This window comes from Cygnus atratus, chromosome 18, assembly GCF_013377495.2.
Source record: "Cygnus atratus isolate AKBS03 ecotype Queensland, Australia chromosome 18, CAtr_DNAZoo_HiC_assembly, whole genome shotgun sequence".
Classification (NCBI taxonomy): domain Eukaryota; kingdom Metazoa; phylum Chordata; class Aves; order Anseriformes; family Anatidae; genus Cygnus; species Cygnus atratus.
This window is the reverse complement of record NC_066379.1, coordinates 13,079,118-13,103,629: the sequence shown is the minus strand read 5'-3', so window position 1 is coordinate 13,103,629 and position 24,512 is coordinate 13,079,118. Positions and strand designations below refer to the sequence as shown.

At 41.1% G+C, this 24,512-nt stretch overlaps 2 protein-coding genes across 2 annotated transcripts in view; both read left to right on the top strand.

Annotated features, from left to right (window-relative positions):
* CCDC57 (coiled-coil domain containing 57) overlaps positions 1-9,305 on the top strand; it is a 28,037-nt gene extending 18,732 nt beyond the window's left edge. The window contains exons 6-11 of the mRNA XM_050714430.1: positions 617-845; positions 1,490-1,626; positions 4,350-4,472; positions 4,815-5,037; positions 6,937-7,052; positions 9,289-9,305. Of these exons, the coding sequence (XP_050570387.1) occupies positions 617-845; positions 1,490-1,626; positions 4,350-4,472; positions 4,815-5,037; positions 6,937-7,025 (801 nt within the window). The 3' untranslated portion in view covers positions 7,026-7,052; positions 9,289-9,305. The remainder of the gene's footprint in view (positions 1-616; positions 846-1,489; positions 1,627-4,349; positions 4,473-4,814; positions 5,038-6,936; positions 7,053-9,288) is intronic.
* Positions 9,306-15,484: 6,179 nt separating this feature from the next.
* Positions 15,485-24,512, top strand: part of FASN (fatty acid synthase) — a 48,111-nt gene continuing 39,083 nt past the window's right edge. Inside the window, exons 1-4 of the mRNA XM_035568578.2 lie at positions 15,485-15,647; positions 21,605-21,751; positions 22,533-22,685; positions 23,999-24,172. Of these exons, the coding sequence (XP_035424471.1) occupies positions 21,625-21,751; positions 22,533-22,685; positions 23,999-24,172 (454 nt within the window). The 5' untranslated portion in view covers positions 15,485-15,647; positions 21,605-21,624. The remainder of the gene's footprint in view (positions 15,648-21,604; positions 21,752-22,532; positions 22,686-23,998; positions 24,173-24,512) is intronic.

The window sequence follows — 24,512 nt, the reverse complement described above, 5'->3', positions numbered from 1 at the left end:
GCTAACAAAATCTTGAAAATGAACCCTCAAAAACAGGCCATAGACTTCAACTTTGCTCTTTTGCTTCAACTAGCTTCTAATTCATGTTTGTATGAATCTCTGAACATGCAAACCACATTTTCAAAATATTTAAATAATAATAGAATATCCCGAGTTGGAAGGGACCCATAAGGATCATCAAGTCCAACTCCTGGCACTGCAGAGGTCTACCCAAAAGTTTAGACCATGTGACTAAGTGCACAGTCCAATCGCTTCGTAAATTCAGACAGGCTTGGTGCAGTGACTGCTTCACTGGGGAGCCTGTTCCAGTGTGCGACCACCCTCTCGATGAAGAACCTCTTCCTGATGTCCAGCCTAAACTTCCCCTGCCTCAGCTTAACACCGTTCCCGCGGGTCCTATCACTGGTGTTTACGGAGAATAGGTCCCTTGCCCCTCCACTCCCCCTCGCGAGGAAGTTGTAGACTGCAATGAGGTCTCCCCTCAGCCTCCTCTTCTCCAGGCTGAACAGGCCAGTGACCTCAGCTGCTCCTCATATGTCTTCCCCTCTAGGCCCTTCACCATCTTCAACATAATAAGTTCTATCTGTTTTTTTTTGTTGTTTTGTTTTGTTTCCAGGGGTCAAAAACCAAAGCTCTTGAACAAAAGACGGTAGATTTTGGCCCTATCTCAGATAATTGTTGTCCTGGCGTTAGTCTTCAGTATGGTTTCAGCTGCCCTCTACAAGGAATGCAAAATAAACTGAATGAAGCAGCAAGGAAAATATCAGTTCTGAGCCAAGAGAAGCAGCAGCTGATTGAAATGGGAAACAGACCCAGAGCAGATATTGGAATGGTATTAAAGGAAGGTAAATGTATTCTAGAAAAGAGTGCTAGCTTACACGTTTAGAATAAAAGCTGTGAATCAGTTGATTCTTTGAACTGGAGAGAGCTAGGTTTTAATATGAAAACAAAGTGCTGGACCTGGCTGATCCCTGAGCTGGATAGTTTATGAGACTGAAGTGCTAACTGTTCCAACTTAGGTTATCCTGTGATAGAAGTCCTAACACAAAACAGTGATAGTCTGTAGTCAGAAACTTTTTGGTAATGAACATCTCTGATGAAGGATGCCCTGATGCTTAGATGTCAGTGTGGGAACTGGAAGTTGAACTGACTTCTAAGACCAGAAAAGAGGTGGTTTATCTCTTAGGATGACAAAAATTATTTATGAAAGTAGAAAGGAAAGCTTACTATAGGTTAACGTGGAATCAAGAGTAAATAAAATGTAAGAAAACTGTGGACATTTAAATATCGTGCAATAATTGCTCTGTCAATGAAGCAAAGGTTAAAAAAAAAAAGCCACTAGACATGTTTTCGCATAGTATTGAATCCATCTCCAGTGAAGGCCTGTGTTCAGTGATTCATTTATACTGGCTATAAACACTTGTTGGAAATGTAATATTGATGATAAAATAACTGAGAATACCTCCTTGGTATCTTCTCTCCTTTATAGGACTTTGGCATCCCATTAGCTCTAAGCGCTGCACAGTTTGTGTTGCCTCTGGTAGCCTTTCTCCAAGAGAGCTTCTCAAAAGAACACAGTGTCAGCTTTCAGCTTTAAAGCATCTACAACACAGGCTTGCAACACAGGTAATCACACACCTCTAGTGATAACGAACAGTTAAGCCAATTCTAGTTCCATGAATCTAACTTTCCTTAAAACTCTGCATTAAATGCCTTTTACCAACTTCAGCTCAAGTCCTCCTTTGGTACCTGGAAAGTTTTATACTTGAAGGGTTACGTTTGGTACTTCAGCATTAACTTTTAAAGTCGTGGTTTTCATTCAAAGAAATTCAAAAACACTTGTGTTACTGCAACATAAATGCAATCCTGAACTACAAGTATGAGTTTCATAAATCGTAGTCTTAAATGAGTAAGATAAGGCCATTTGAAGGATTTGCAATATGTTCTAAGATAAACTTGAAAATGATTAATCAGTGAGAATAATTCCAAGTATTCACAGTGGTGGGATTTTAAAGAACCCTTGTCCAAATTATTGCAACAACACATTTTCCATATATGAAGGCGGAATGTGTAATTAACCTGTCTGTAATCTTTTGTAACTAAAATAGAACTTTTAATACTTAAATTGCAGCTTTCATGAGAGAGACAAACGGATAAATTCTGGCTCCCCCAGTAGTTAGTGGCAGACCTCCCAATGACTTCACTAGAATCAGGATTTCACTATGTACTTTACTTAATTGATCAGCAGATTTGTTCCTGTGAGGATTGAGTCAGAGCAGCTGATTGTCGTTGTAGTTTTGAGGGCAGCAAACAATGTTCTTTCAGAAAAGGTGAGGTTGTTGCTCTGAGGCATAAAACTCAGTAGAATTATTAACCAAGTTCAACTGGGGAAATACTTCCTCTGGGAACCTCTCTTGGTGGCTTGTTCCAGTGTTTGATCACACTGAGTAAAGAAGTTTCAGATTTGGTGGTGGGTTTTGTGTTTTGTTTTTTTTCTCCCTTATGCTTAAGTGGAGTGTCCTGTATTTCATTATCTGCCTATTGCCTCTTGTTTGTCCACTGTATACTGCTCAGAAGAGTCTGGCTCAATTGTCTTTGCCTCCTCCCACTTACCCCATCAGGTGCATGTAGATGTTAATGAGATCCTTCCTGACGTATCTCTCCTGGAGGCTACACAAGGCCAGCCTCCCCAGCTTCTGCTTTTATGTCAGATACTCCAGTCTGTTAATTATCTTTTTAGCTGTTTTTGCTCCAGTGTGGCTGTGTCTGTCTTCTACTAGGGAGCCCAGAACTGTAAACAATACTCAAAATGTGGTTGCACCAGTGTCTGATAAATAGTCACCTCTCTTGACGTGCTGGTAGTGCTTCTGATGCAGTCCAAGATGCTGTTGGCTGAAGACCTCAAGGATGTATTGCTGCCTTACATTCAACTTGTAGTCTACCAGGATTCCTCTTTCTTTTCCAGTGAGCTGCTTTCCAGCAGCTTTTTTTTTGGATGGGAGGGGGTGGCAAGTATTTCTTTAGGAGTTTTTTCTTCTGTATTTTAAAACATTCAACACATTTTTCACTGTTTTTTCTTCCCTGTTCACCTCAACTCTTTAATTTTTCTTTCTTTCACAATTCATCTTAGAGCTTAGCTGACTTTTGAACTGAGATCAATCATTGCCCATCCATTGCAGTCTTCCTTTGCTTTATTTTTAATGAGGTATGTACTAATGCTTGCTATTTTTCTTACCTCTCATGTCTTCCTTGTTCTTTTAAAAATCATTAAAGATTCTTCTTGCTTTTGTAAAAATAAATGAATGTGGAAAATCCAATTTGTCCATGGCTCTTGGTGGGTCAGCATTTGACTGTATGTTTCCAGGTGGTGTGTTAAACTCCAGCAGTAGTTGTCCTACCTCTTCCATTCAAGGATGGCTTGGAGCTCATGATTGAAGTGGCTATCATTGAGCATCTTTCCAGCTCTGGAAAATTTTGGGATAATTTCCATTACTGCAGAAATTTGTCCAAACTAGAAAGAAAGATGTCCTTTCTTACGTTGAAGCTCTTCATCCTCAGTAGTCTCATTCCAGGCTGCTCTTCATCCAGAAAATACATTATGATGCTCCCGCTCCTGAACTGAGGCTGGGCTTCCAAGCACTGCTATTCTATTTGCTTGTTTGTTTTTTCATAATCTCTCTCGCTAGCCATGCTATGTTTGTTCCTGTGTTCAGCATTATCATCCTCACCAAAACCAGACAATTTATTACTACAGGCTACCTGCAGAAATTTCAGTATCAGTTACTTTATATGATGGGCTGCTCACATTTCTTTAGTTTTAAATATATAGCAAAAGACTTATTTTCACCTCCTTTCACAGGGCTGAAGCAGTTCACTCTTCGTCAGATTTCACTTGAAACATGCAGAAAGTTGGTGAAACTTAATGGGATAATTAGTTTTTGTTTGCTTGTTTTGTTTTACATCTTGACAGATCACCTTTCCATAGCTGTGGTGGTTTTTTTTTTTTGTTGGTGGTGGTTGTTTGTTTGAAGTAATTCTTTGGGGGGTATTTCCTCTGTAATGTAATCATGGGAAAAGATGAAAGTGAAGAATAGCCCTAGCAACATAAACTTGAATAACAAGCAGGATGATAGTAACAGTGATAAGAAATGAACATTTTGAACAGAATTAGCAAGAGGTTTATATTAGGAGGATAGTTTGGCCCTGTTGTTCCAAAGGGAATGTAATTTTATTTAATCTTATTTATAAAAGATTTTTTTAAATCTATTAGCGTAACAGCAAACTGAGCTATAAATGTATTGTTTTTAGAGGCCGTGAGTTATTTGTGTTAATGTAACATTTCATACTAGGAGCTGCAGTATGCAAAGCAACAACATCTCTCAAGGATCTCTTCCGTAATTGCCTGCCCTAACTTAAAGGGAGAAAAAGCTCCAAGCAGCTGTGGGGAAGAAACAGAATTACCATCTGCTCAGGTACAGTGCAATTTTATCATTAATCTAATTTGTCTTCAGTTGTATTTTTCAATCAGGGTTCTTCAACAGTCATTTCCTGAGAGACATGCATATATTTGCTAAGAGAGCTTTATTCTACTTCAGGCTTATTTAACTAGTGTATCTCAATCACTTTTAAGATGTTCATCTTATACAGCCTTTCAGAGTTATAATTAATAATTTTCTTCTTCAGTCTTGTCTCTTTGGTGCTGAAGCCTTCTGTCTTTCTAAGACCAAGATGCACCGAAGAGATTTAAATAATTTTCAGACGTCTCTGGTGTGAAAATATATATATCTTTATAAGATATGTTTGAACTTGCACAGGTTAAGCTAGATTTCTCTACTGGAAATTGTGGGCCAGAGCAACAAAAGGCACATGCATCCTCAAAGATGGTTCAAAGTCAGCCGCTCAAGGAAAGTCCTAGTCAAGCCCAGCAGACCTGGATTTCTTCATCTAGAGCACATAGATCTTGCCAAGGTATTTGGCAAACTTTAGAAATGAGATCAAGGCCTTCTATTCTCAGTTCTCAAAACAACACTAAACAAGGTAAGCATGCTGTGCAAAGTAATTTGACTCATCTAGAAGAAAACAAGTACAGTAGTGGATTCTGCCACATTCCACTAATTATTTTTACATAAGTGCTACTGGTGTTACAATCCTGTGGTCAGAATGTAATGGTCTAATGAGTTACTTTAAAGTACTTTTCTCTTGCCACCTGAATTGTCCAACAATTAAGATGAAAGCCAGTACAGCTCACTGGTGTTAATGACATTGTTACAAACACTTCTCATACTTCTCTGCTTTTATTAAATACTAGTTGAAAATGCAAATACCGCTCTGTCTTGACATAGTCTAAACTTTATTTGGGACACACATGAAAGCATCTGTCTGAGAATTGCACTGTTCACTTGTTGCTAAGTGACTGTTAGATCAAATTGTAATTTGACAAATCCTTACTTAATTATTTTTGTAAAAGCTTAATAGCCATAATACTACTTAGTGTGCTAAGACCTAATGGCTAAAAGTGAGATCATGAATGTAGTGTGGTACATGCTGCGAGCACACAGTGAACTAGCGATTGTTACTTGCTAGTATTTTGTAGTCGACTGCAACAGGTTAGAACATAAAAACAAACAACAAAAAACACACACACAAATCCTTATATGTGAGACAGAATCCTGACCTTACATGTCAGACTCATTAGGATTGGGATGAGAGGAGAAAGTAAAACGTAGGCAATAGACTGAAAGACTGAACGTTAATCAATGTTATACTGTGACCAAAACTGTGCGTTCTTGGAAATTTTAGCAGGAGTGCCATTTCTAAGGTATGGGCAGCAAAGTATAGCCTCTTCACATGCAAATTGTGAAGGAACGTTTTAAAGGGTAGTCATTATGTTGAGCACGGTATTGCAGATGAATGTTACGTCTCTCCATAACTGTTAACCTGTTCATGAAGTAATCCTTTCTTGGAAAAACTTTGGAAAACTATTTTAACCTTTGCCATGGATGGGACAAAACATAATGGCCTTAAATTATAATCCTGGAGAAAATTTAAGGATTCACTGAACCACCTTTAGTGTCAGAAAAGAATGAAAAAGTAATATCTAAAAGGGCTTTCCAAGTGAACAATGGATTATAAACATAGTTATTCACAACAGCAATATCTTGCTGTTGTGACAGGGACAAACTAACGTGCATTGACAGACCTGTAGGACTAGAGTGGATGTAGTGCTGAGAGTCATTATTTGTGTGCTGGTTTTGTGGGTCTGGGACTGAAATAGGAAGATTATTTCAGGTCAGGCCTATATTGACAGGATAAGGATGTCTTTGAAACATTATTGATACTGCCATGCAGTTTCATGCTGCTGTGTGCGTGATGCAATGCAATTGGCAGCCTTACAAGGACATCAGTTTCTTAACATCTAGAAATTTCCAGCCACCATTGCAAAACTTACTGTAGATTTTTGGGGATCTAGAGAATAGCAAAAAGAAAAGATGACGCTCCCAACACAAAACAAGTGAAACATCAATAAGGGGTAACATTTTTCATGAGAACAACCTGAATTTGATGTCTGCATCCTGATTTACCCTAAGAATGCTTAATTGCAGAGCTTACTCATTGCATGCAGGCCCTGAAACACTGCGTTGCAAGAACAGAACTTAAACAACATAAAAGATTTTTTTTAAGCTGTCTCCTCCAGGAAATCATCCAAATAGCATTCTTAGCTCTACTAGAGAGAATTGTACATTTTAGAAAACAAGATTATGGAAACGAAATCTTTCTTTTTTGGAAGCATGTCACCCTGCCTTCAGAACCAAATATATAAAATTTTCAAGGAGTTCTGCTTCTTTTTTTAACAGAGGCTTACATTATTCATGCTGAGCTTTCTTGTTTAAAGCCACTCGCTTAAATTCAGTATATCCATCAAACACTTTGTTACAGTGAATAGAACCGTCATTGAGATGGAGCAACTTCGTGGTTGCCTTTCAGATACAAGTGATGCACACACAGGCTTGAAAGCTCAGGAGTAGAAGATGAGTTGGAACAAAGACAAGCAAGTTAGTTTGCTTATTTAAACATCTATTTTGCAAGTTCAGTGCTGTACAGATCTGTCATACCTATAGCTATGTTTTATGGGCATTTCTGGTGAAACAGCAATGGTTATAGTGTGAGAATTATTTTCTGATCTTTCTGATCTTGTTGAACATCTTCATTCAGTTATTTTTCATATACAAAACAGCCTTTTGGGACTTAAAATGGCTGGCATGTCAGATAAGCTCTGCAATTTGCTATATTTCCAGTATATGACTGGATATATTTTGCAGTGTGAATGACATATATGTTAATGCTGAATTACTGAAATGGACTGTTACTTACTTTGTTCATTTCACGATCAAATTGAGCCTGTGGAAACTTTGAAGCAAGTCAGAAAGCTAAGAAATATTTTGATTTTCTCTCTCCTTACTCTATCTGCTATTTTGTAGTTTGTACTGTAGGAATAACATGAATTAAATATTTGTTTGTGTTAATTCTGCAGATAAGTAGAAATAAGGGTTTTAGAAAGGAGCACAGGCTCCTTGTTCAGGTGATCCTGCAACAGGAGTTGATGGGTACAAGCTGTGATGGTATTAAAAACATCAGTGTTGTGTACATACTGTACTAGTAAGGAGTACACTTCTTTATTTCTTTCCTTCTCATATGTTATGTCCCTGAGAGCAGGTGGGAGATGTTGGTCTTCCATAACTTATGTATCTTTAATGCTGATGACAGTCCATCCTCAAAGGAAAGTTGCTTGTCAGAAAAGATGTGTGCTTGCCTCTCAAAATTGTGACACATACAATAGTGTGGTAAGGGTTAGGGATAGCTCCTGCACAAGCTGCAAGCTTTCTCTATTCACCTGTGGGCTATAGGGTCTTTTTTAATTTTCAAATAATTGTTAGGTAGGAGGAGGGAAACTTTGTAAAACATTTTAAAAACTGGATTTTTTTTCTTCAAGTTTAGCTTAATACCATTTTTACTTGCTATTGTGGACAGTTACTAGTTTTTCTGGAAACAAAGACAAACATTACTTATTCAAGTTCAGCTGTAAGATCCCATTTAGAGTGAAGCCAGTACTGTGGGAGGTGCTTTGTGTTACCATGTGAAATGCTCCTGATCATCTAGGTTTCCTAGGGTCAGTAGAGGCTGGGGTCAGTGCAGAAGGAATATGAGCGTAAGGCAAGTTATGTCTGCACTTAGAGTGTCCCCACTTACTTTATATGCTTTTGGAGCAGATGAAATTTTGTATTTTCCATGTCAGAGTAGAGCTCCAGTTCTGGTGGATGGTCCCACTGTACATTTTAAGAAACTCCACGTCCACAGCTATCCGTAACTGTGGTCCTGGGATGTTTAGTTGAGTTTACATCGTATCCTAACAAAACAAACAAAAAAAAATTAAGATGTTTTGAAGCAAAGTAACTTTTCTGGTTTACTACTTGAACTTGGATACAGGAGTTTCTTTTGCTATAATTCTTACTGTTGCTGTTACTTGCAAAACGTTGTGATCTGAAATTCTACACTTTATGGATCAAAAGTTATCTTAAGTGTTTCCACACTAGACAGAATTTCAACAGCTTTGACATCACTGACAGTTCTAAGAGCAATCCATGTGGGTAAAAAGCTGGCCAGAGAAAGAATCTGGTAAAACATTAACAAACAGAAAGAGAGCTCTGGCTCTGGCTTCAGTCTACTTCTTAATCAGGGAAAGACTCATGATTTCTTTTCTATGTTACATAAAACTTCTCATCTTTGAAGTGCTTCACAAATATTAACTAATCCCCTAGTTACACTTTCTTCACTTAAATGTTCTTCTTCTGAATAGGAACTTGTTTGAGTTGGTGTTCCTTCTGAGGCGTTGTTAGCCATAAGCAAATATCTAGTGAAAAGTGTTTTAAATGAAATTTTCCATTTGGGGAAACTTCAATTTGCTCATGCAACGTGTCTGCCTGTATCTTTTTAGTTCTAGAAAAAAGAAATCAATATGAATATTAACCTCTCACTCACTGTAGTTAACACAAATCAAATAGAAGATATGTTAAGCATTTACACAGACTAAATTTTAGGCTCGTTTTCAAAAGCAATTTAGGCTGTTAACTATGTTCTCACTAGTTCTTGTTGACAAGGTCACTTCTGAAAATGAGTTATAGGCTTATAAGTTAGGTATGTCTTTTCATTATTTGTTTATTTGTTTGTGGAAACCAAGATACTACATTTAAATGTCACCCCACTGTGCGTATTCATGACGATTTTTTTCAGGGTCCTTTGGACGTGAACAGTCCCAAGCAGAACCAGTAACATATGACGGTCCTTATTCAGAGTTTGCTAAGGATATTTTACTTCAAATAGCATTTTGAATTCTGGGGTATTGGTTCTTTTACTTTTTCTGTTTTGTAGATATAACCTTGCCAATTTGCAGTTTAATTTGTTTAAATTTCTATATTAATACAGATTTTTGCCAGCCCAAAGCTTTTCAATAGCCATCCATATAAAAAGCTTTTGTTCTGTGTTGTTGTTCCAAATACCTAAGTAGCTTTTACTAGTTGCAACATGTCTAATGTCAAGAGACAAGCATAGAGAAAACTTCAGAGGAAGGAATGCATGTGATGGATACATTGGCGCTTGGTTGCTTTGCCTTTGGATCTATAGGATTAGGGCCTCCCACATTATGTCTGAAAGTCATGCCCTTGGTTTAATTCAAAAGGCCCTTCAAAACTGAGAAAATCTTTCATAAGCAGACCATCAGTAAGCAGTGTTGACTGTGTGATATTTATGGATCTGCTCATTGCTGTTATTTAGACCACAAAAGACAATGAATCTTATTTCGCTGTGGCTCCTGTTCAATCAAAATAATCTTCGAAGCTGTATCTGTGACTTTTCAAACACTGCCTCCCGCAGTGTGATAAAGCATTGATGTTGTCATGAAATTCTGCTCTTTATCTGACAGATGTGGCAGACGTCTAAGGTAATGCACTATAATGATCCTTTTTTCCAGAGGCAAATATACCCAAAGGGTTTCCGAGCTTCAATTCTCTTTAATGTGTCCTACATGTGTAGGTAACCACTAGGTGGCAAGCTGTGCAACATTTCATATCGATGGCACAAGAGCACACTGTGCTTTTGCCACTTGTAATAACAAATGGCACCAAGCCAACCCAGCACAGATATTGCACACTCATAAATGAACAACTCGTTCAGTCTAAGCCTGAACACAAGAATGATTTCGAAGTGTCATGTTTTGACATTTGCCACGGTGTCATGTTTTGCATAGAGCTATAAACCTTCCATAGATAAGTATTTTTGAATCATGGAATGAATTATTTATTTCCTTCCATGTAGAATTTGGTTTGCACTTTCTTCTATGTTCTGTCGACTATGAGAATTTACCTTCTCCTGCTAATAACCTATCTTTGTCAATTTTTGTACCTCTCATTCTTGCTTTGTGATTGGATAGTACCTAGGCCTGAAGTCTGGCAAGCTTGAAAAAAAATTAACTACAGAATGCTGTATCGTGTATTGTCACAAGTACATTATGCCTACTTCTGCTGTCTGCTTTGGCCCTGTGTAGAAAATCTGAAGTTAAAATCTCAGTGCACTGAAAAATAAGGATTAAGTGGCTGGAACCTAGCACCTGTAAACATTGCTTATAGCTTACAATGGCTACTGTGACTGACCAATTCCACTTATCTTACCTAATGAAACCTGTGATAAGGCTGCAGTTGATGTAGTTGGAGATAGTGGTTTTCAGACAATTATGTGAGAGACTGGAGAACAGACTTCCGTTGGTATTAAGACCAATCTTCCTGTTTCCCAACCAAAGATATTACTTTTTGAGTTAGCCCACTCTACTACACAGAAATATTTTAGACAAAAACAAGGATTTCCCCAGCGAATGCCTACCTGTGTGGAAAAGATTGAGAGAAAGAAAAAAAAAAGGGTGGGGGCAAACAAACCCACATGATAGTGGTAGTAATGCAGCTTTGTCAAGCCCACAGAACTGCTGTCGAGCCTTTTGGATCATGCTTCTCCTAACACGTTTTGCTACAGCTCTCGTCTCCTGGTGGTTTCTTGAAAGAGATCAAACCATTGCAGCCAACTACTTTAATACCATTTCACAATATGGGAATAGGTAGGTCTAACTTTGCATCGTGTTATTCAGTATGCAGGTACTGTGTGTTCTCTCACAGTGGAGAGAAGAATAAGCTTGTAAAATATGATGTTTAAAAACAGCTGAACAGATAGTTAGTGCTTGAATTGAACAGTTTCATTGATCTTCCAGCTGTCTTCCTTTCTTCTCTGTCAAGTAGTCTGATGCTAATGGAAACTGAACAGGTACAGATAAGCAAGGACTGAGCAGGAGATGCTGAGATATACCACCCATGTGGCAGGCCTTAATAGACAGTTCTGTGTCCCCTATGTTTGCTACTATAAAAATGGCTCTCTAGCCTGATATAAGATTTTGACAATGTGCCACTGTGGCAGCAGTGTGTTTAAAGAAAAAGTGTAAACCAGTACTTTTCAGTTCTCCAGTCTTTGGATTAAATGCAAACATAAGCACGACATTTTATTTATTTATTTATTTGTTTATTTATTTGAGCATTGGAGTTTGAAGTTACATGTTCAAATGAGCAATCTGAAGAATCTCAGCAAAATATCAAAGGCATGGATAAACTCGAAATGCCAGCTGCAGATTTGACAGTCAGAGGTACCAAGCTGGAAGTTCAGCAGAAGTTAAAATCCAGGATTTTATCTTGTACTTATCCCATAAAACAAAAAAGCTCTTCTAACAAGTCAAAAATCCGCAACTATAATATTAAAGACTGATTTCTCTGTTGGCAGCAAGTTTCAGTCCGTGCTTGCTATTAATTTACATTAAAAGAATATAAATTAGATCTAAATATTACTTTGGTGTTCATTTTTGTATGTCAAATTGGGATGTTTGAGGCCAGAAGAGAGAAGAAATACTGTTCCCAGTTTCATGAGAAAGGGTTAATCTGTGTACATGGTGAGATTATAGACTTCAGTGTTAATACGTATTTATTTTAATTATATATGTTAAATATCACTTGCATCATGGATTTAGAAATGCCCAGTTAATACATATGTAAATCTGTGTGCCGCTAGGCAGGGCTTGCAGGTCTTTAGCAAATATTTTGTTGAGAAACTGTAGATGCGATTTAAACTTAGAAGTGGGATGTGTCAACCCACTTGTTTTCTTACAATTAACAATGCAACCGTTAATCCCGTGCAGCTATCTTTCAACTTGAAAGAAAGGGTTTTGGAAAGATCACACGTTAATCTATATTGTTTGTCATCTTCTGCAGTTCTTTCCACTTGTTCAAGGAGCATGAGAGAGTATAAAATTGAACTTCTATCATCACACTACTACTAATATTTTTGTTAAACTGCCTAAAGTTTAAAGCAATGAAAAACTCTTAGAATCTTGCAGAAGTATTGTAAGAATAAGTCTTACAACAGGTGAAACTAAAAGAAAACTTGAGTGGGTTGTGATTTAATGAGGGATATCTATGTAGTAACGAACATTCTGGGATGTTTAAAAAAAAAAAAAAAAAAAAAAACACACAAGAAAACTCACTTTGTACTCAAAGAGTGGTCACGTACTGGAACAGATTGGCCAGAGAGGAGGTTATGGAGTCTCCATCCATGGAGATACTCAAAACCCAACTGGATGTGGTCCTGGGCAATCTGTTCCAGATGACCCTACTTCAGTAGGGGGATGGGAACTGGTGGTCACAAGAGGTCCCTTCCAATCTCTGTGATTCTGTGAGTGGTATTGTTGAAGTAAATAATACTTCTCAGTTGCTGGTAAAAACATGTGAAGTCTGAACAGGATTAATGAAGGAAGAGAGCTACTACCTGTAAGTGCCCACCCCCCCCTTTTTTTTTATCCCTTCTGTAGTGCTTTTTAAGTACCACTTTCCTGGTACTGTTTGCAAACAGCCTCTCTCTTTGGCATCTGACAATATGTTAGTAACCATTTTGAGAATATCTTGAGTAATTGTTTTTCTACTTCCTGTTGACAATATTTTGCTTTAGAACAAAGGTGCTGTGATATTACAGTTAAATGCTAAATCTGCAATTAAATTTCACTGGGATGTTACCAAGCCCATATGAGGCCTGAGAGACCTTGTGAGCTTTTTTTCTGAGCCATTTAATTACTTGAAAATCCTGTCATTGGATTCAATATTTAACATTGTTCGTGAGCTGGAAAAACATGATGCATTCCCTTGAACCAGGCCCTGAATGAGCTCTTTTTGTAGCTCAAAGCAGTGATTTCTAACAAGTACAGGAATTTTGGCCCAGATCAGACCACAGTTACAGCTCTCATTGGTTATTTCTGGAGCACAATGTGTAAATTTCAGTTTTTAATAGCTGCAGGTTATTCTGTGAATTATTACTTTATTTCCAATTTCATATTTTAATTGAAATGTGGAGATGCAAGTATTTTAATGCTATGAAATTCTGTGCATTTGCAATTGGCATTAAAAGCAGTGTGCCATTAGAAAAAAAAGTAGTTTGATTCATAATCTTTGTAACACTGCATCTGAGACTGGAAAACATTACTCTTTATTTCCTACATCGTCGAGATAATCTCATGGGCTGCAGACTTCAGAAATACCTTTGTAGTTTTCTTTGTGGATATTTAGTTGTGGGTTTTTTGTTGTTGTTTTTCTTTTGGAGTGTTGTTTTTCTTCCCCAGTATGTCACCTGGCATGCCTGGTCATGCAGATCTCTTGCCAAGAAGGCAAATTTAATTTATTCAGTTTCCCTGAGAAACAGGTTTTCTTAAGAAAATTGTACTAAGGGAAGATGATGGCTCTTGATTTTTTTTTTAAATCTTGTTCCTTTTGATAGGGAAAAAAAAAAAAGGAAGAGTTCAATCATTGTACGTTTTTAGAAGAATGTGGCATATAAGTATGCTGAAAATTTACAAAACATGGATAATAACAATAAATAACATGGACTTATTGCTTGGATCCTGTGGGGAGGTTGAACTGTGTCCTAAATAGAGGACGAGAATTCTCATAATTTTCTACTATGACCAAAATATTTAACAAACTGGACATTGATTCTTAAAGAAAAACAGATGAGAATGAAGGGTGATGAGGTAGTAGTGTGGATGCTATTGAATTGTACAAAGAAAGGAGAGCCTATAAAAAAAAAAAAATAATTTCAGCAGATCAGAGTACTGAAAAAGTAAAACTCTGAGCAAATTTCTGGTTGTTGTTGTTATCAAAGGGTTGAAATATAGCATTGAGGAATGTGTGGATAAAGGCAAAAGTTCTGCTGACAGAAGGTTGGAGTCCAGCTATATGTAAGTGGTGGCAGCAGCGGAAAGCATGAATGGAAACAGGACCTCTGACTGAAACGTTATCTACACGAAGAGAAGGGGGATGCTTCCTGCATCTTAGCCTTTGGGCCCGCATTTGCCGACTAAAAGGCAGAAGGGCCTTTTCGTGTCGTAGGTGATACAGAACAAAATTCGAACATTTTTACTGCTGTAATTGAACCGGTACAAGTTACGGAGGAAGTGGACAAAAGGTGGCTGCACACAGTGCGAACTTTCCCCTTTTCCGTTTTTGGAAAGGTAGGTGCACCGCAGACTGGCTCCCGGCGCACGAGGGGAGCGGGTTTTCGGCGCCTGCAGGTAGCCGCCCCCCCCTCCACTTTGGACCGGACACGGGCCAGCGCATCCCCGGCCGGCGTGCCCGTCGCCCTGTGGTAACCTCGGGACCGCGCTCCGCCGGGGTGAACGACCGCTGCCGCCGGCGTGTGGCGGGTGCTGCTCGCGACGCCGGCGGCCTCGGCCGTCCCCTCAGCAGTCACCACATCGCCTTATCGCCTAGCAACACCCCTACGGGGCACGCCATTGGCAGGGCCGCGCCCCCGCCCACACGCCCCCGCCTCCGGATTGGGTGCCGGCCCAGGACTGCGCGTCCAGCCGCGCGCCCCTTCTCTTTGTGCGCTGCCGGGTGCGCGGGCGATCCGTGGCCTGGCGCCCGCCCGGCTTCAGCGCGTCCTGCTGAGCCACGGTGCCGGCGCAGTAGTAGTCCCAACCCCAGTGTGCACATCCGCGGGGCGGGGGGAGAGGGACACAGAGAGGCCTGTGCCGGCGAGGGGGCCGGCGGTCGCTGCGATGGGCTTGGGCAAAGCCAGGCGCCGCTCGCAGAGCCCGGCCTTCTACGGCCTCCAGGGCGGGGCGCAGGAGCTTGGCCCAGTGCCGCGGGCACGGGCGCCCGACCGGCTCCGCCCCGGCCTGCCCAAGACCCCCTCCTCCTGTGGAACGGCTCTGGCGGGCAGGGGTTGGCATCACCCCGGGGCCGGCTCAGGGCGGCCCTGCCCCAGCTCTCATTGGACTGCGGCGAGGAGTAAACTGTCAGCCCATGTGGCGTGGCCGCCGGAGGTGGCGGCTGCTTAAATAGCGGTGGGAGCTAGAGGGAGACAGTGAGGAGAGCGCGGAGCATCGGACGGACGCAGCTCGGCACCGGCAGCCGCAGCGCCCGAGTCCGCCTGAAGAGCCTGTCCCGCAGCAACCCGGTCCGGCGCTGAGCTGACTACAGGGTCCTCTCGGCACGAAGCTTTCCGCACCTGTGCAGGTACCGGTGGCACAGCAGATGCGGAGCGGCTGGGAGAGCGGCGGCCTCCACTCCCGCCTCCGCGGGCTGCTGCGCCAGGCAGCCGCGCCGGGATCGTTCCGCCTGGTCCCCTCCGCCGCGCGGAGTCGGATGGCCGCTTCGTATGGCTGGGGCCCGCGGGCTCTGCCCGCGCGACGAGAAGGTTCCGTGCGCCGGCGCGCTACGCGCCGCGCCTAGATGCTCGGGCTGCCCGGCCCCGCCGCAGGCCTCTCTCCCGGGGCCCAACGCGGTCGCGCTGAGGAGGCTCCTTGCCAGTCGGTGGGGGGCTAGCGAGCCGCAGCCTCCCGCTGGCGAGGCGGAGCGGGGAGAGGCTGCAGCGCGGCATTGTGGTGCCGGCGCTCGGCCATCTTGGCGGCGGGCGGGGACCCCTCGGTGCCGAGCCGGCACGGGCACGGTCTGTGGGTGCAGGGCCGCGCGTGGCGCGGGCTGGTGCGCGAGCAGGGGCACCGCTGCCTGCAGCCCTCGGGTGCCCGGCGGCAGGAGCCTTTCTGCATTCCCCCGAGCGTCGGCGCGCCCTCGCCCCAGCCGCGGCGGCAGGGCTCCGCGGGGCGGCTCAGCGGGTTCCGAGGGGCCGCGCCCGGCGCCCGCCGCGGGGCTGGGCGGCAGCGGTGGCCCCGATCGTGCGCGGACCGAGCGGCGCGGCACATCGGGCCGGCTCGGGCGGGCAGCCGGGGCTAAACGGACTGCTCCGTCCTGGCAGAAGGATGGCGGCTCCTCCGTCACCCGCGATGTTCCGAGTTGGCCTAACAGCACGAGTGTAGCAAGCTGAGGAAGCTTGTAAGTGAAGAGATTAGCGTTTGCACGCCCTAAAGGTGGCTTGTAGATACATACGGGGAAACGTTCTCAAAAAAGGTGCAGCACATACTGCTAAGCTTCTGCTTCTATATAAACCGGCTGCTCACGTGCAATAACCCATTCATTGTACACCAGTCTGGTTTGGATGATGTGATTGTCAGGAAAACGACTGTGGTCTCTCTTCTGCTGTTCTTGCTTTTATTGGTTTTCTTTTTACATTCTTCCCTAGCATAAGGCTCTTGAAGGTACAAAACCCCTTTTTTCCTGGCTAAAAGCTTTATTGTGGTACTTAAGTTGAAACAGGCTGTGTTAAAGCAGTTTACATTAACTTGCATAGTCTTTCAGAAAGCAGTGTCGGGGGGCTTTGGAGCATGCCTGGCCTTTAAAATCAAAAGTAAAAATCAAAAAACTCACTTGAACAAAGGATTCACCTTTTCCTGCAGCTTCTGTGCTTCTTGAAATGAACTGAAAATAGCAGTGCAACTTGAAAGGCTGCATTTAGTGGACGAATTTAGAGGACAAAGGCCCTACAGGGAGGGCAGTTACAAACAGATTTTCTTTTTTTAAAGATGTAGTAATACCGGGGACATCAGTTGGTATAAATCATTTGGAAATCAACAGAGCTGTATTGATTCCATGAGTAAAACCTAACCTACCTTTCCCACATAACAACTCAACCAGATTGTGTTTCCTGCCAAGAAATGTGTTTTTAAATACAAAACCCCACTACCACTTTCCATTTGTCTTGTGGTCAATGGGACAGATCCAGCCTTGAGACAGAAAGAGACAGTTAAAAGGTCTTTGTTATACTGGAGCTATAGTGCACAGGCTGAGAGTAGCCAAGTGCTTTCAAAAATGAAAAGCAGCCTATGTTTGCTTCTATTCTGTAGAGGATTTTTTGGAAGCAGACATTATAGCTCTCTACAAATGAAGTTTCTATGGGATGGCAGTTTAAACTGTAAATTTTAGAAATGATAATCAGAGATTAAGAAACATGGGTTATGATGTAGTCAGATTTACAAGCTAAGAAAACATACCCTTTGTCAATATCTGCGCTAAAGAAGGCTATGGAGGAGTCATGGATGTTTCATTTTAAGGTGAGGGGAGCTCCAAAACAGATCAAGATTTGGACAGCCTAGAACTAGTAACAGAGACTTGAGTTTGAGGAGTCTGTCCTACCATGATGACAGCCATCAAAATAACAGTTAATAAATAAAAGTGATATGTTCCTGTCTAGTAAAGAGAACAACACCAGGCAAAACAGGGTTTGGTTTGGTTTCTTTTTTTTTTTTCCCCTGCTGTTTCTTTGCACTTTATTCTTTGCTCCCAGCCCCCATTTGTTTTACTTAACTTTAGGTGATCATAGGTACAGCAGAATAAGAAAACTATTCTCTTTGGGGGTTGGCAAGTCAGGTATGAGTGGGAGAACAAATTAAGTTCCTCTTTCCTTACTGCTTTAAAAGCTTATGATCTCAGTAGGCACAGAGAAAACAAAGTTGTACAGCTGACATGGTTGATTAAAAAACAATGATCAACATTTTTCTTCTTGATTCATTATTGGTGCTAGATGAGTGGGGTACTGAAAAACATCTTTTTTTTAAATGCATTGGAGGGCAGTAGTTAAGCTTACAAGTTTGTTAATAGCAGTAGGCTGTCATGATATCAGTAGGTATCCAATACATAGAGAGCAAGGTTATAAAGGAGTAAGATGATTGGAGAAAAGAGCTGATATCAATAAACAAACCAACCTTGTCAAGTGGCTGATGTGGGAGGTGGATAACCAGAGCACAAGTATAAAATTATGAAAGTGATTACTAGTCAATAATACCAGAAGGGATTGTTAGTTATTACTAGTCTCAGTGAGTCAGCAAAGGAATATCATTGCAAAAAAATATTGTGTAAATCCAATGAGGTAGTAGTTCACGCTTAATGAGGTGTCTATCAGACTGGTATGTTCAGGGTTTTGATGTCCTTTGTTTATTCTTTTGTCTTCTTTCCCCTGCCTGGGTAAAAAGTCAATCTGTCTATGAAGAATTTACATAATTCTATTAAAACAAAACCATCTGGCAAAGAGAGGACAAAGAATGTTATATGGTTGATTGTATCCAATAAAACACAGCCTTAAGAAATTGGCACTCTATCTTTTTTTGGTCTCCTTTTTTGACCCGTTACATTTGTTCATCTTGCCCAGCAGATATAGTTGGAACAATTTCTTACATATATTTGCTGTAGTCCAATCTCCTTTAAAACTTCTGTGGAAATAATTTTCTTTCCTGGTTCTATGTCATACACTTCAAAAACTGTCAATGTACTGTGTATAGTCCAAAAGTGCTCTACAAAGAAGAGTGAGTCTGTAGTATACTAACATACTATACTGTATGTTTTGGGGACAACGTCCATAAACTTTGAAACAGCCTACCTGTATATTAGCTGTCAATGAAGACCAAAGACATCATTGGTAGCTGTAATGTCTACTTTAATCACGGTTTAATTATTGAGTACTTAATATTCATGATTTCTTCTTTTCCGACTCTTCCCCAGTAAATCACCTCTACTGTCTGCCACTAGGTCCATAATTTGTTATTTTTGATATAGGCATCCTGAGCCCTTCATGTCAAGCCTAAATCTTTCCAGTTCTTTGTGTATATAAATCCTTAAGTTGTGGCTCTTATTACCCATTTACCCAGCTAAAATTAACTTCTTGGCTTTTGTTCTTGTACGTTTTGATTACCACAGCGTCTTTCTGCCTTTGACACAGTCTTGCTCAACTGCAGTCATAACTTGTTGGCAAAAATTGCTTTGCTGATAAATACCATTTCTTCACTGTCTCAGAATAACATTTTGTCAAGGTTGGCCATACCTGGATGGAGTTTTCCTGGTACTCCAGGGAAAGAGATGTAGGAGGGGAAGGGACAATCCCAGAAGAGAAGTTTCAGTCTCCTGAAATACAAACAATATTTATCTCCTTGGATATCGTCACCCAAAGAGCTGAGGCATAAAATTGAAAATTAATCACATTATCATTTTGCATGGCTTTTGTTGTGTGCTTGGATTGTAAGCTCCATGCCTAAGATCCAGTTATTTCTCTGCCCCCAGCACAGAACTGTTGCAAGTGTAGCAGAGCTATGGTCCTTGATGGGTTTTCCAGGTACAGTGGTGACACCAATAGTAAAACTGACTTGCTAGACCTTTGTGAGTGGGAAAACTGGGAAGCTTCTCTTCAGAGCAAAACAGACTGGGCATATTACTACCTACTTCAATTTTAGGGTGTAGTTTCTCAGTAAAGGCCTTATACATTTGGCCCTCACCGTTTTCCTTCTTAAGTGAATACTGAGAGTGGAATGGAAGTTCTGTTGTCTGAAGTATTTAACTAAAGACTGAGAAATCCAAAATGTCCTTTTGGGAGCACTTCTGGTTTTGCTCCCAGAAAGGATGGAGTGGATGAGGTAATCATCTCTTCTACCTCAGAGTGTTGCATGTTGCATAATTCCATGGTTACTCCACAGATCTGAATGGAGATAACTGCTGAAGGAAAGAAGAGTAAAAGAGATCAGGCAGCCTCTGTGGTGGTGTGTGTCGGCTGGTCTACACCTCTGTAAAAGCCTTGCAAACCAGGGGGCATTGCTTTCCCACTGCCTCACCATGCAGTCACCTCTAAGTTACGTGAACTTATTATGCCAGAGCAGTGTGAGGATGGAAGAGGCCTATTGCTCAAAAACTATAAGAATTTCTGAAAGAGACTGTAAAAAATGTTCATAAGTTAAATGTCTTGGGTTGAAAAATCATCTGTGGAAGTGTTCATCTAAGAGTATCTATTAATACTATTTTACAGGAGAGATGATCAAGCACAAGCAGTACTTGTGGACAGTGCCTACATGGCACTATGGCACGTAATCTGTGCTGGAAGTCAAGCTTTAGGTCTTCCATTGCCAAGTTTTTCCTTAAAAGGCAGAATTAGCTATTTAAACACTAATTTTTATTGTGATTTTTACTTGTTAAAAACCCCACACATTAGAGAATATTTTGCCTCTACTCACCAGAAGTATTATTTAAGGAGGTACTGTGAATGCTCATTGCATCTTTTGTTCATGCAACCATGTCTATATAGATGGGTATCTCTTTTTTTTTTTCTTTTTTTTTTTCTGTAACTTGTCCAGTTTGGGTCTACTAATTATAATTTGAGCTTAACTGGAACAACAACAGGTTAACTTGCCTTCCTTCTGCTTCGTTAATATATTTTCAGCGTAATGCAAAATAACATGAGTGTGTTGACTGTAATATGAGCTCTCATTTGGTTCTGCAATCTGTATAGATGGCTTGTCATGCTGTGTTGTATGGGATTGGGGTCTTAGAATGCAAATTTCTTGGGCCAATAGCTAGGGTTTTCACTGATCTGAAATCTCTGTCCGTTCTGTCAACTCTTATTTTAAAGAACCCCCCTCTACCCCATGTACTCAGTTCCTCTTTCCCAGTCCTCTAAGGTATTGGAGTGCAAGGTTCAGTGTTTTGGGAAATGCTTTATATGTAAAATTTACTTCTCATTTCAGGTATTTAGAATAATGCTAAACTGTATTGCAGTCTTCCTATGCTTTTCCTTCTGTGTGTTGGGGTGTGTGCATATGGTTTTTTTTCATTTTTTTTCCTCCAACAAGCTTACTTATTATTGATTCTTAAGTTAGTATTTAACTTTGGAATGATTGTAGAACTCGTTTTGCTGCCTGTAAGGTTTGCCTTGTAATTATGTATTTTACTATATGTATTTCATAATTTCCCCACCCACTTCTGCTCCAGCATGTTGATCTTTCTTCTCTGCTGACTTTAAAGAGAGGCTTTGCTTTTGGTAGAGAGAGACCTGTTCATTTTCTAGCTGTCGTATAGAAACTGGTGGTTTTCAAAGCCTGGCACTGCCTCAGCATCAGTTTTCTTGTCCCCATTGTCCCCACAAATCTTACAGTCTATTTGATTAGTTGGGATATCTTTTTGTAGTAGAGACTCCATGGGCTTTTTCTGTGTGGGTGTTTCTCATACAAATACAGTTGTCGCAACATGTTAGGAAGGCAAGAGGTGCATATATTCTCCTCTGTGTGAAACCTTACTAGTCTTACTGCTTTCTTGGATCTCAGCAACAGGGAGAAGTTAAGAGATGGAGGACGTGGTGATTGCAGGCATAGCAGGAAAGCTGCCAGAATCTGAGAACTTGCAAGAGTTTTGGGAGAACCTACTTAATGGAGTTGATATGGTCACAGAGGATGATCGGAGGTGGAAACCAGGTGAGTGCTTATTGCCTCTCCTTTTGGAGCTCTGAGCTTTTCAGAGGAATTATCCTACAAAAGGAAAAGATTTATCAGATGCAAAAACAGAGCTTTTGAATTCACTTCTGATACATCACCAAGAAATTCAGGAACAGAATACTTCTACAGAGGTCTTAAGTAATGCATTTTATAGTCATATACTGCACAGTAGTAGCTAATAAATAATACGTATCTTCCAGGGAAAAGCACACTTCTGATAGAGCAGCTAAGTACCGTGAATCCTGGTGATTGTGGCAATAAGACTGCTCTGTCATTTTTCTGGGTTCCGAAGTAGCAGAGGGACTCCAGTCCCATGATTTGTAGCTTTTCAGAATGTTCTTTTCTGTTTGATTATCCTTCTGAAATTTTTGGCCCATGTCTATCCAATTCAGGCTAGTGAATTGCAAAGGTAAAAAGTAGTTTTTGTTTTTCTTCTGACTGGAACCAACAATTCAGAGTCTGTGTGCTTGGCACAACTTTCCAAAGCACAAATGCTTATAACCACATAGATGCCTTTTGCTGTCATATCCAGGACAGTCTTAAAAATCACAATTGTTTTTGTTAATGCGGTGTTTTAATTTCCAAATAAGATTTAGAGAGATGAGTGGATAGGTATTCATGTAGCGCTCTGGATGCTGCAAGGGAAAAATAAGATTTCACTTGTAATCGAGAATCAGCTGTGATCATTCTGTACTTTGTCTCATCTAGTAGCTGCTTCAAAACTGATGTAATCTGTGATGCGGTGATTTTTTCTTCTCAGGAATGTATGGGCTGCCCAAGAAAAATGGAAAGCTCAAGGACATAAGCAAGTTTGATGCCTCCTTTTTTGGGGTCCACCCCAAACAAGCTCATACAATGGATCCTCAGCTTCGCTTGCTGTTGGAAGTTTCTTATGAAGCTATTTTGGATGGAGGTAAGCAGGTGAATGACTGAAAAGGGAGAATTGTGGTGTATTGCTTTTGTGCAGCACGTGTAGACGTGCACCTGTGTGACGAGATCACTAACAAGAAAGCTCACAGTAGAGAGGAGACCAAAGAACTGGTATGAGGGTTAGAGAAAATTGCCTTGTTCTGGAACTTGAACTAGGAAATCTACACTGACTGCCAGAAAGTCTCTACAGGTCTGATACAGTGGAACCGGTACTACAGAAGCATTTAAACAGTCAACAGTACTAGAGCTTTTGTATGTTGGTGTCCCTACACTACTGCTCTACTGTAAAGTTCCATAATAGATTCCTTTGTTAAAGGCACAGGGGATAATTGTAGTGCAAAGGGAAGATGGCTCCATGAGAACTCTCATCCATGGTCTGAAAGAATGACGGATGACCTGCTGTATTCCTGTCTATTGGCAAGATCCAAGGAAAACTTGTGACATTAGAGCTGCTACCATAGGAAGTTTGCCCAGGGAGTGTGCTTTCAGAAATCGGAGCCTCCTTTCTCCATCACTGCCAGTGTCGAGAGCTTTTTAGGTACTTGCCCACAGAGCCAAAAAAATTGATTCTTCATATTAATGAGTTTCATGTCTGAACATAAGGAGGACATGGAAAAAGTTGTAACCAGCTCTCAAATTAACACTTGCTGAGCCTCAGTCTTAAGGCTTGTATATGAATGGTCTGCTTGTCTCCAGGATTCCTGCAGCACAGAGAAGAAACAGCAGATTGTTACAAGTTGAGCTTGCCATGCAGTTTTTTGGAGGGGAGTTGTTTCTTGTTCCAGCTTATTGGCTTTTGTGCCAAAGAACTTTTTCTTTTCTTCCTCGTACTCCAGATCTAGGCTTTGCATGAGGATAGATATTCAAGTGCTCATCTGACATTCCATGTGCTGCACTTTTCTCCCTTTGTCTGCTTCTTTTCTCTGCACTGGAAATCTGCTGTTAGCTTATCTGATCAGCATTTATATCTTTAATGGTTGTACGCTTCTACACAAGACTCTATCAATGCCCATCTAACTCAAAAAGCTGTCTTAGGGTGCGATGTGTTCTGGCCAAAAGCCAGTACCGAAGTTCTGGTGGACTCTGTTGTAACAAACAGGTTGAATAAACAGGAGCTCTGCAGAAGGCCTGTGATTGAAACAGGTAGAAAAGTAACTATGTGGGCTGCAGGTCTGCCAGAAATGGACAGTAAGAAATTGTATTTCGTGAACTGGTACCGTCAGTACCTGATACCTTACCAGTTTTCCCCTCATAATGAGTTTGTTTGCTGTAATCTGCCTTCCAATATCCCCATAGGCATTAATCCAGCTACCCTCCGTGGCACAGACACGGGTGTATGGGTTGGTGCAAGTGGGTCAGAAGCTGGTGAAGCCTTTAGCCAAGATCCAGAACAGCTTTTGGGATACAGTATGACTGGCTGCCAGCGTGCTATGTTCGCCAACAGGATTTCTTACTTCTATGATTTTAAAGGTAAGTGTCCTCAGACTTGTCAGTTCTGATCACTAATTGCAATTTCAGCATGGTTGTACCATGGTCGCTCTGAAGAGGTGGGATAGATATGAGGTATAGACTCTTTGGGGATGAGAAAGTAGAATGCAGCTGTTGTAAAGAGGCGTGTGAGAAGCAAAAACTGTGTTGTAACTCTGTGTTAAGACTCATTACAAGGCTGTGTACTTCATTTGTTGAAAATGGGCATAGCTGGCATTCATATGAAAGATAATGATGCCAGGAGAAAAACTAACTGGAACAGGTAACTCTGAGAGAAGTAGGAGTGGTACGGGACTGGTATGATTAAAGGCATGATGGGAAT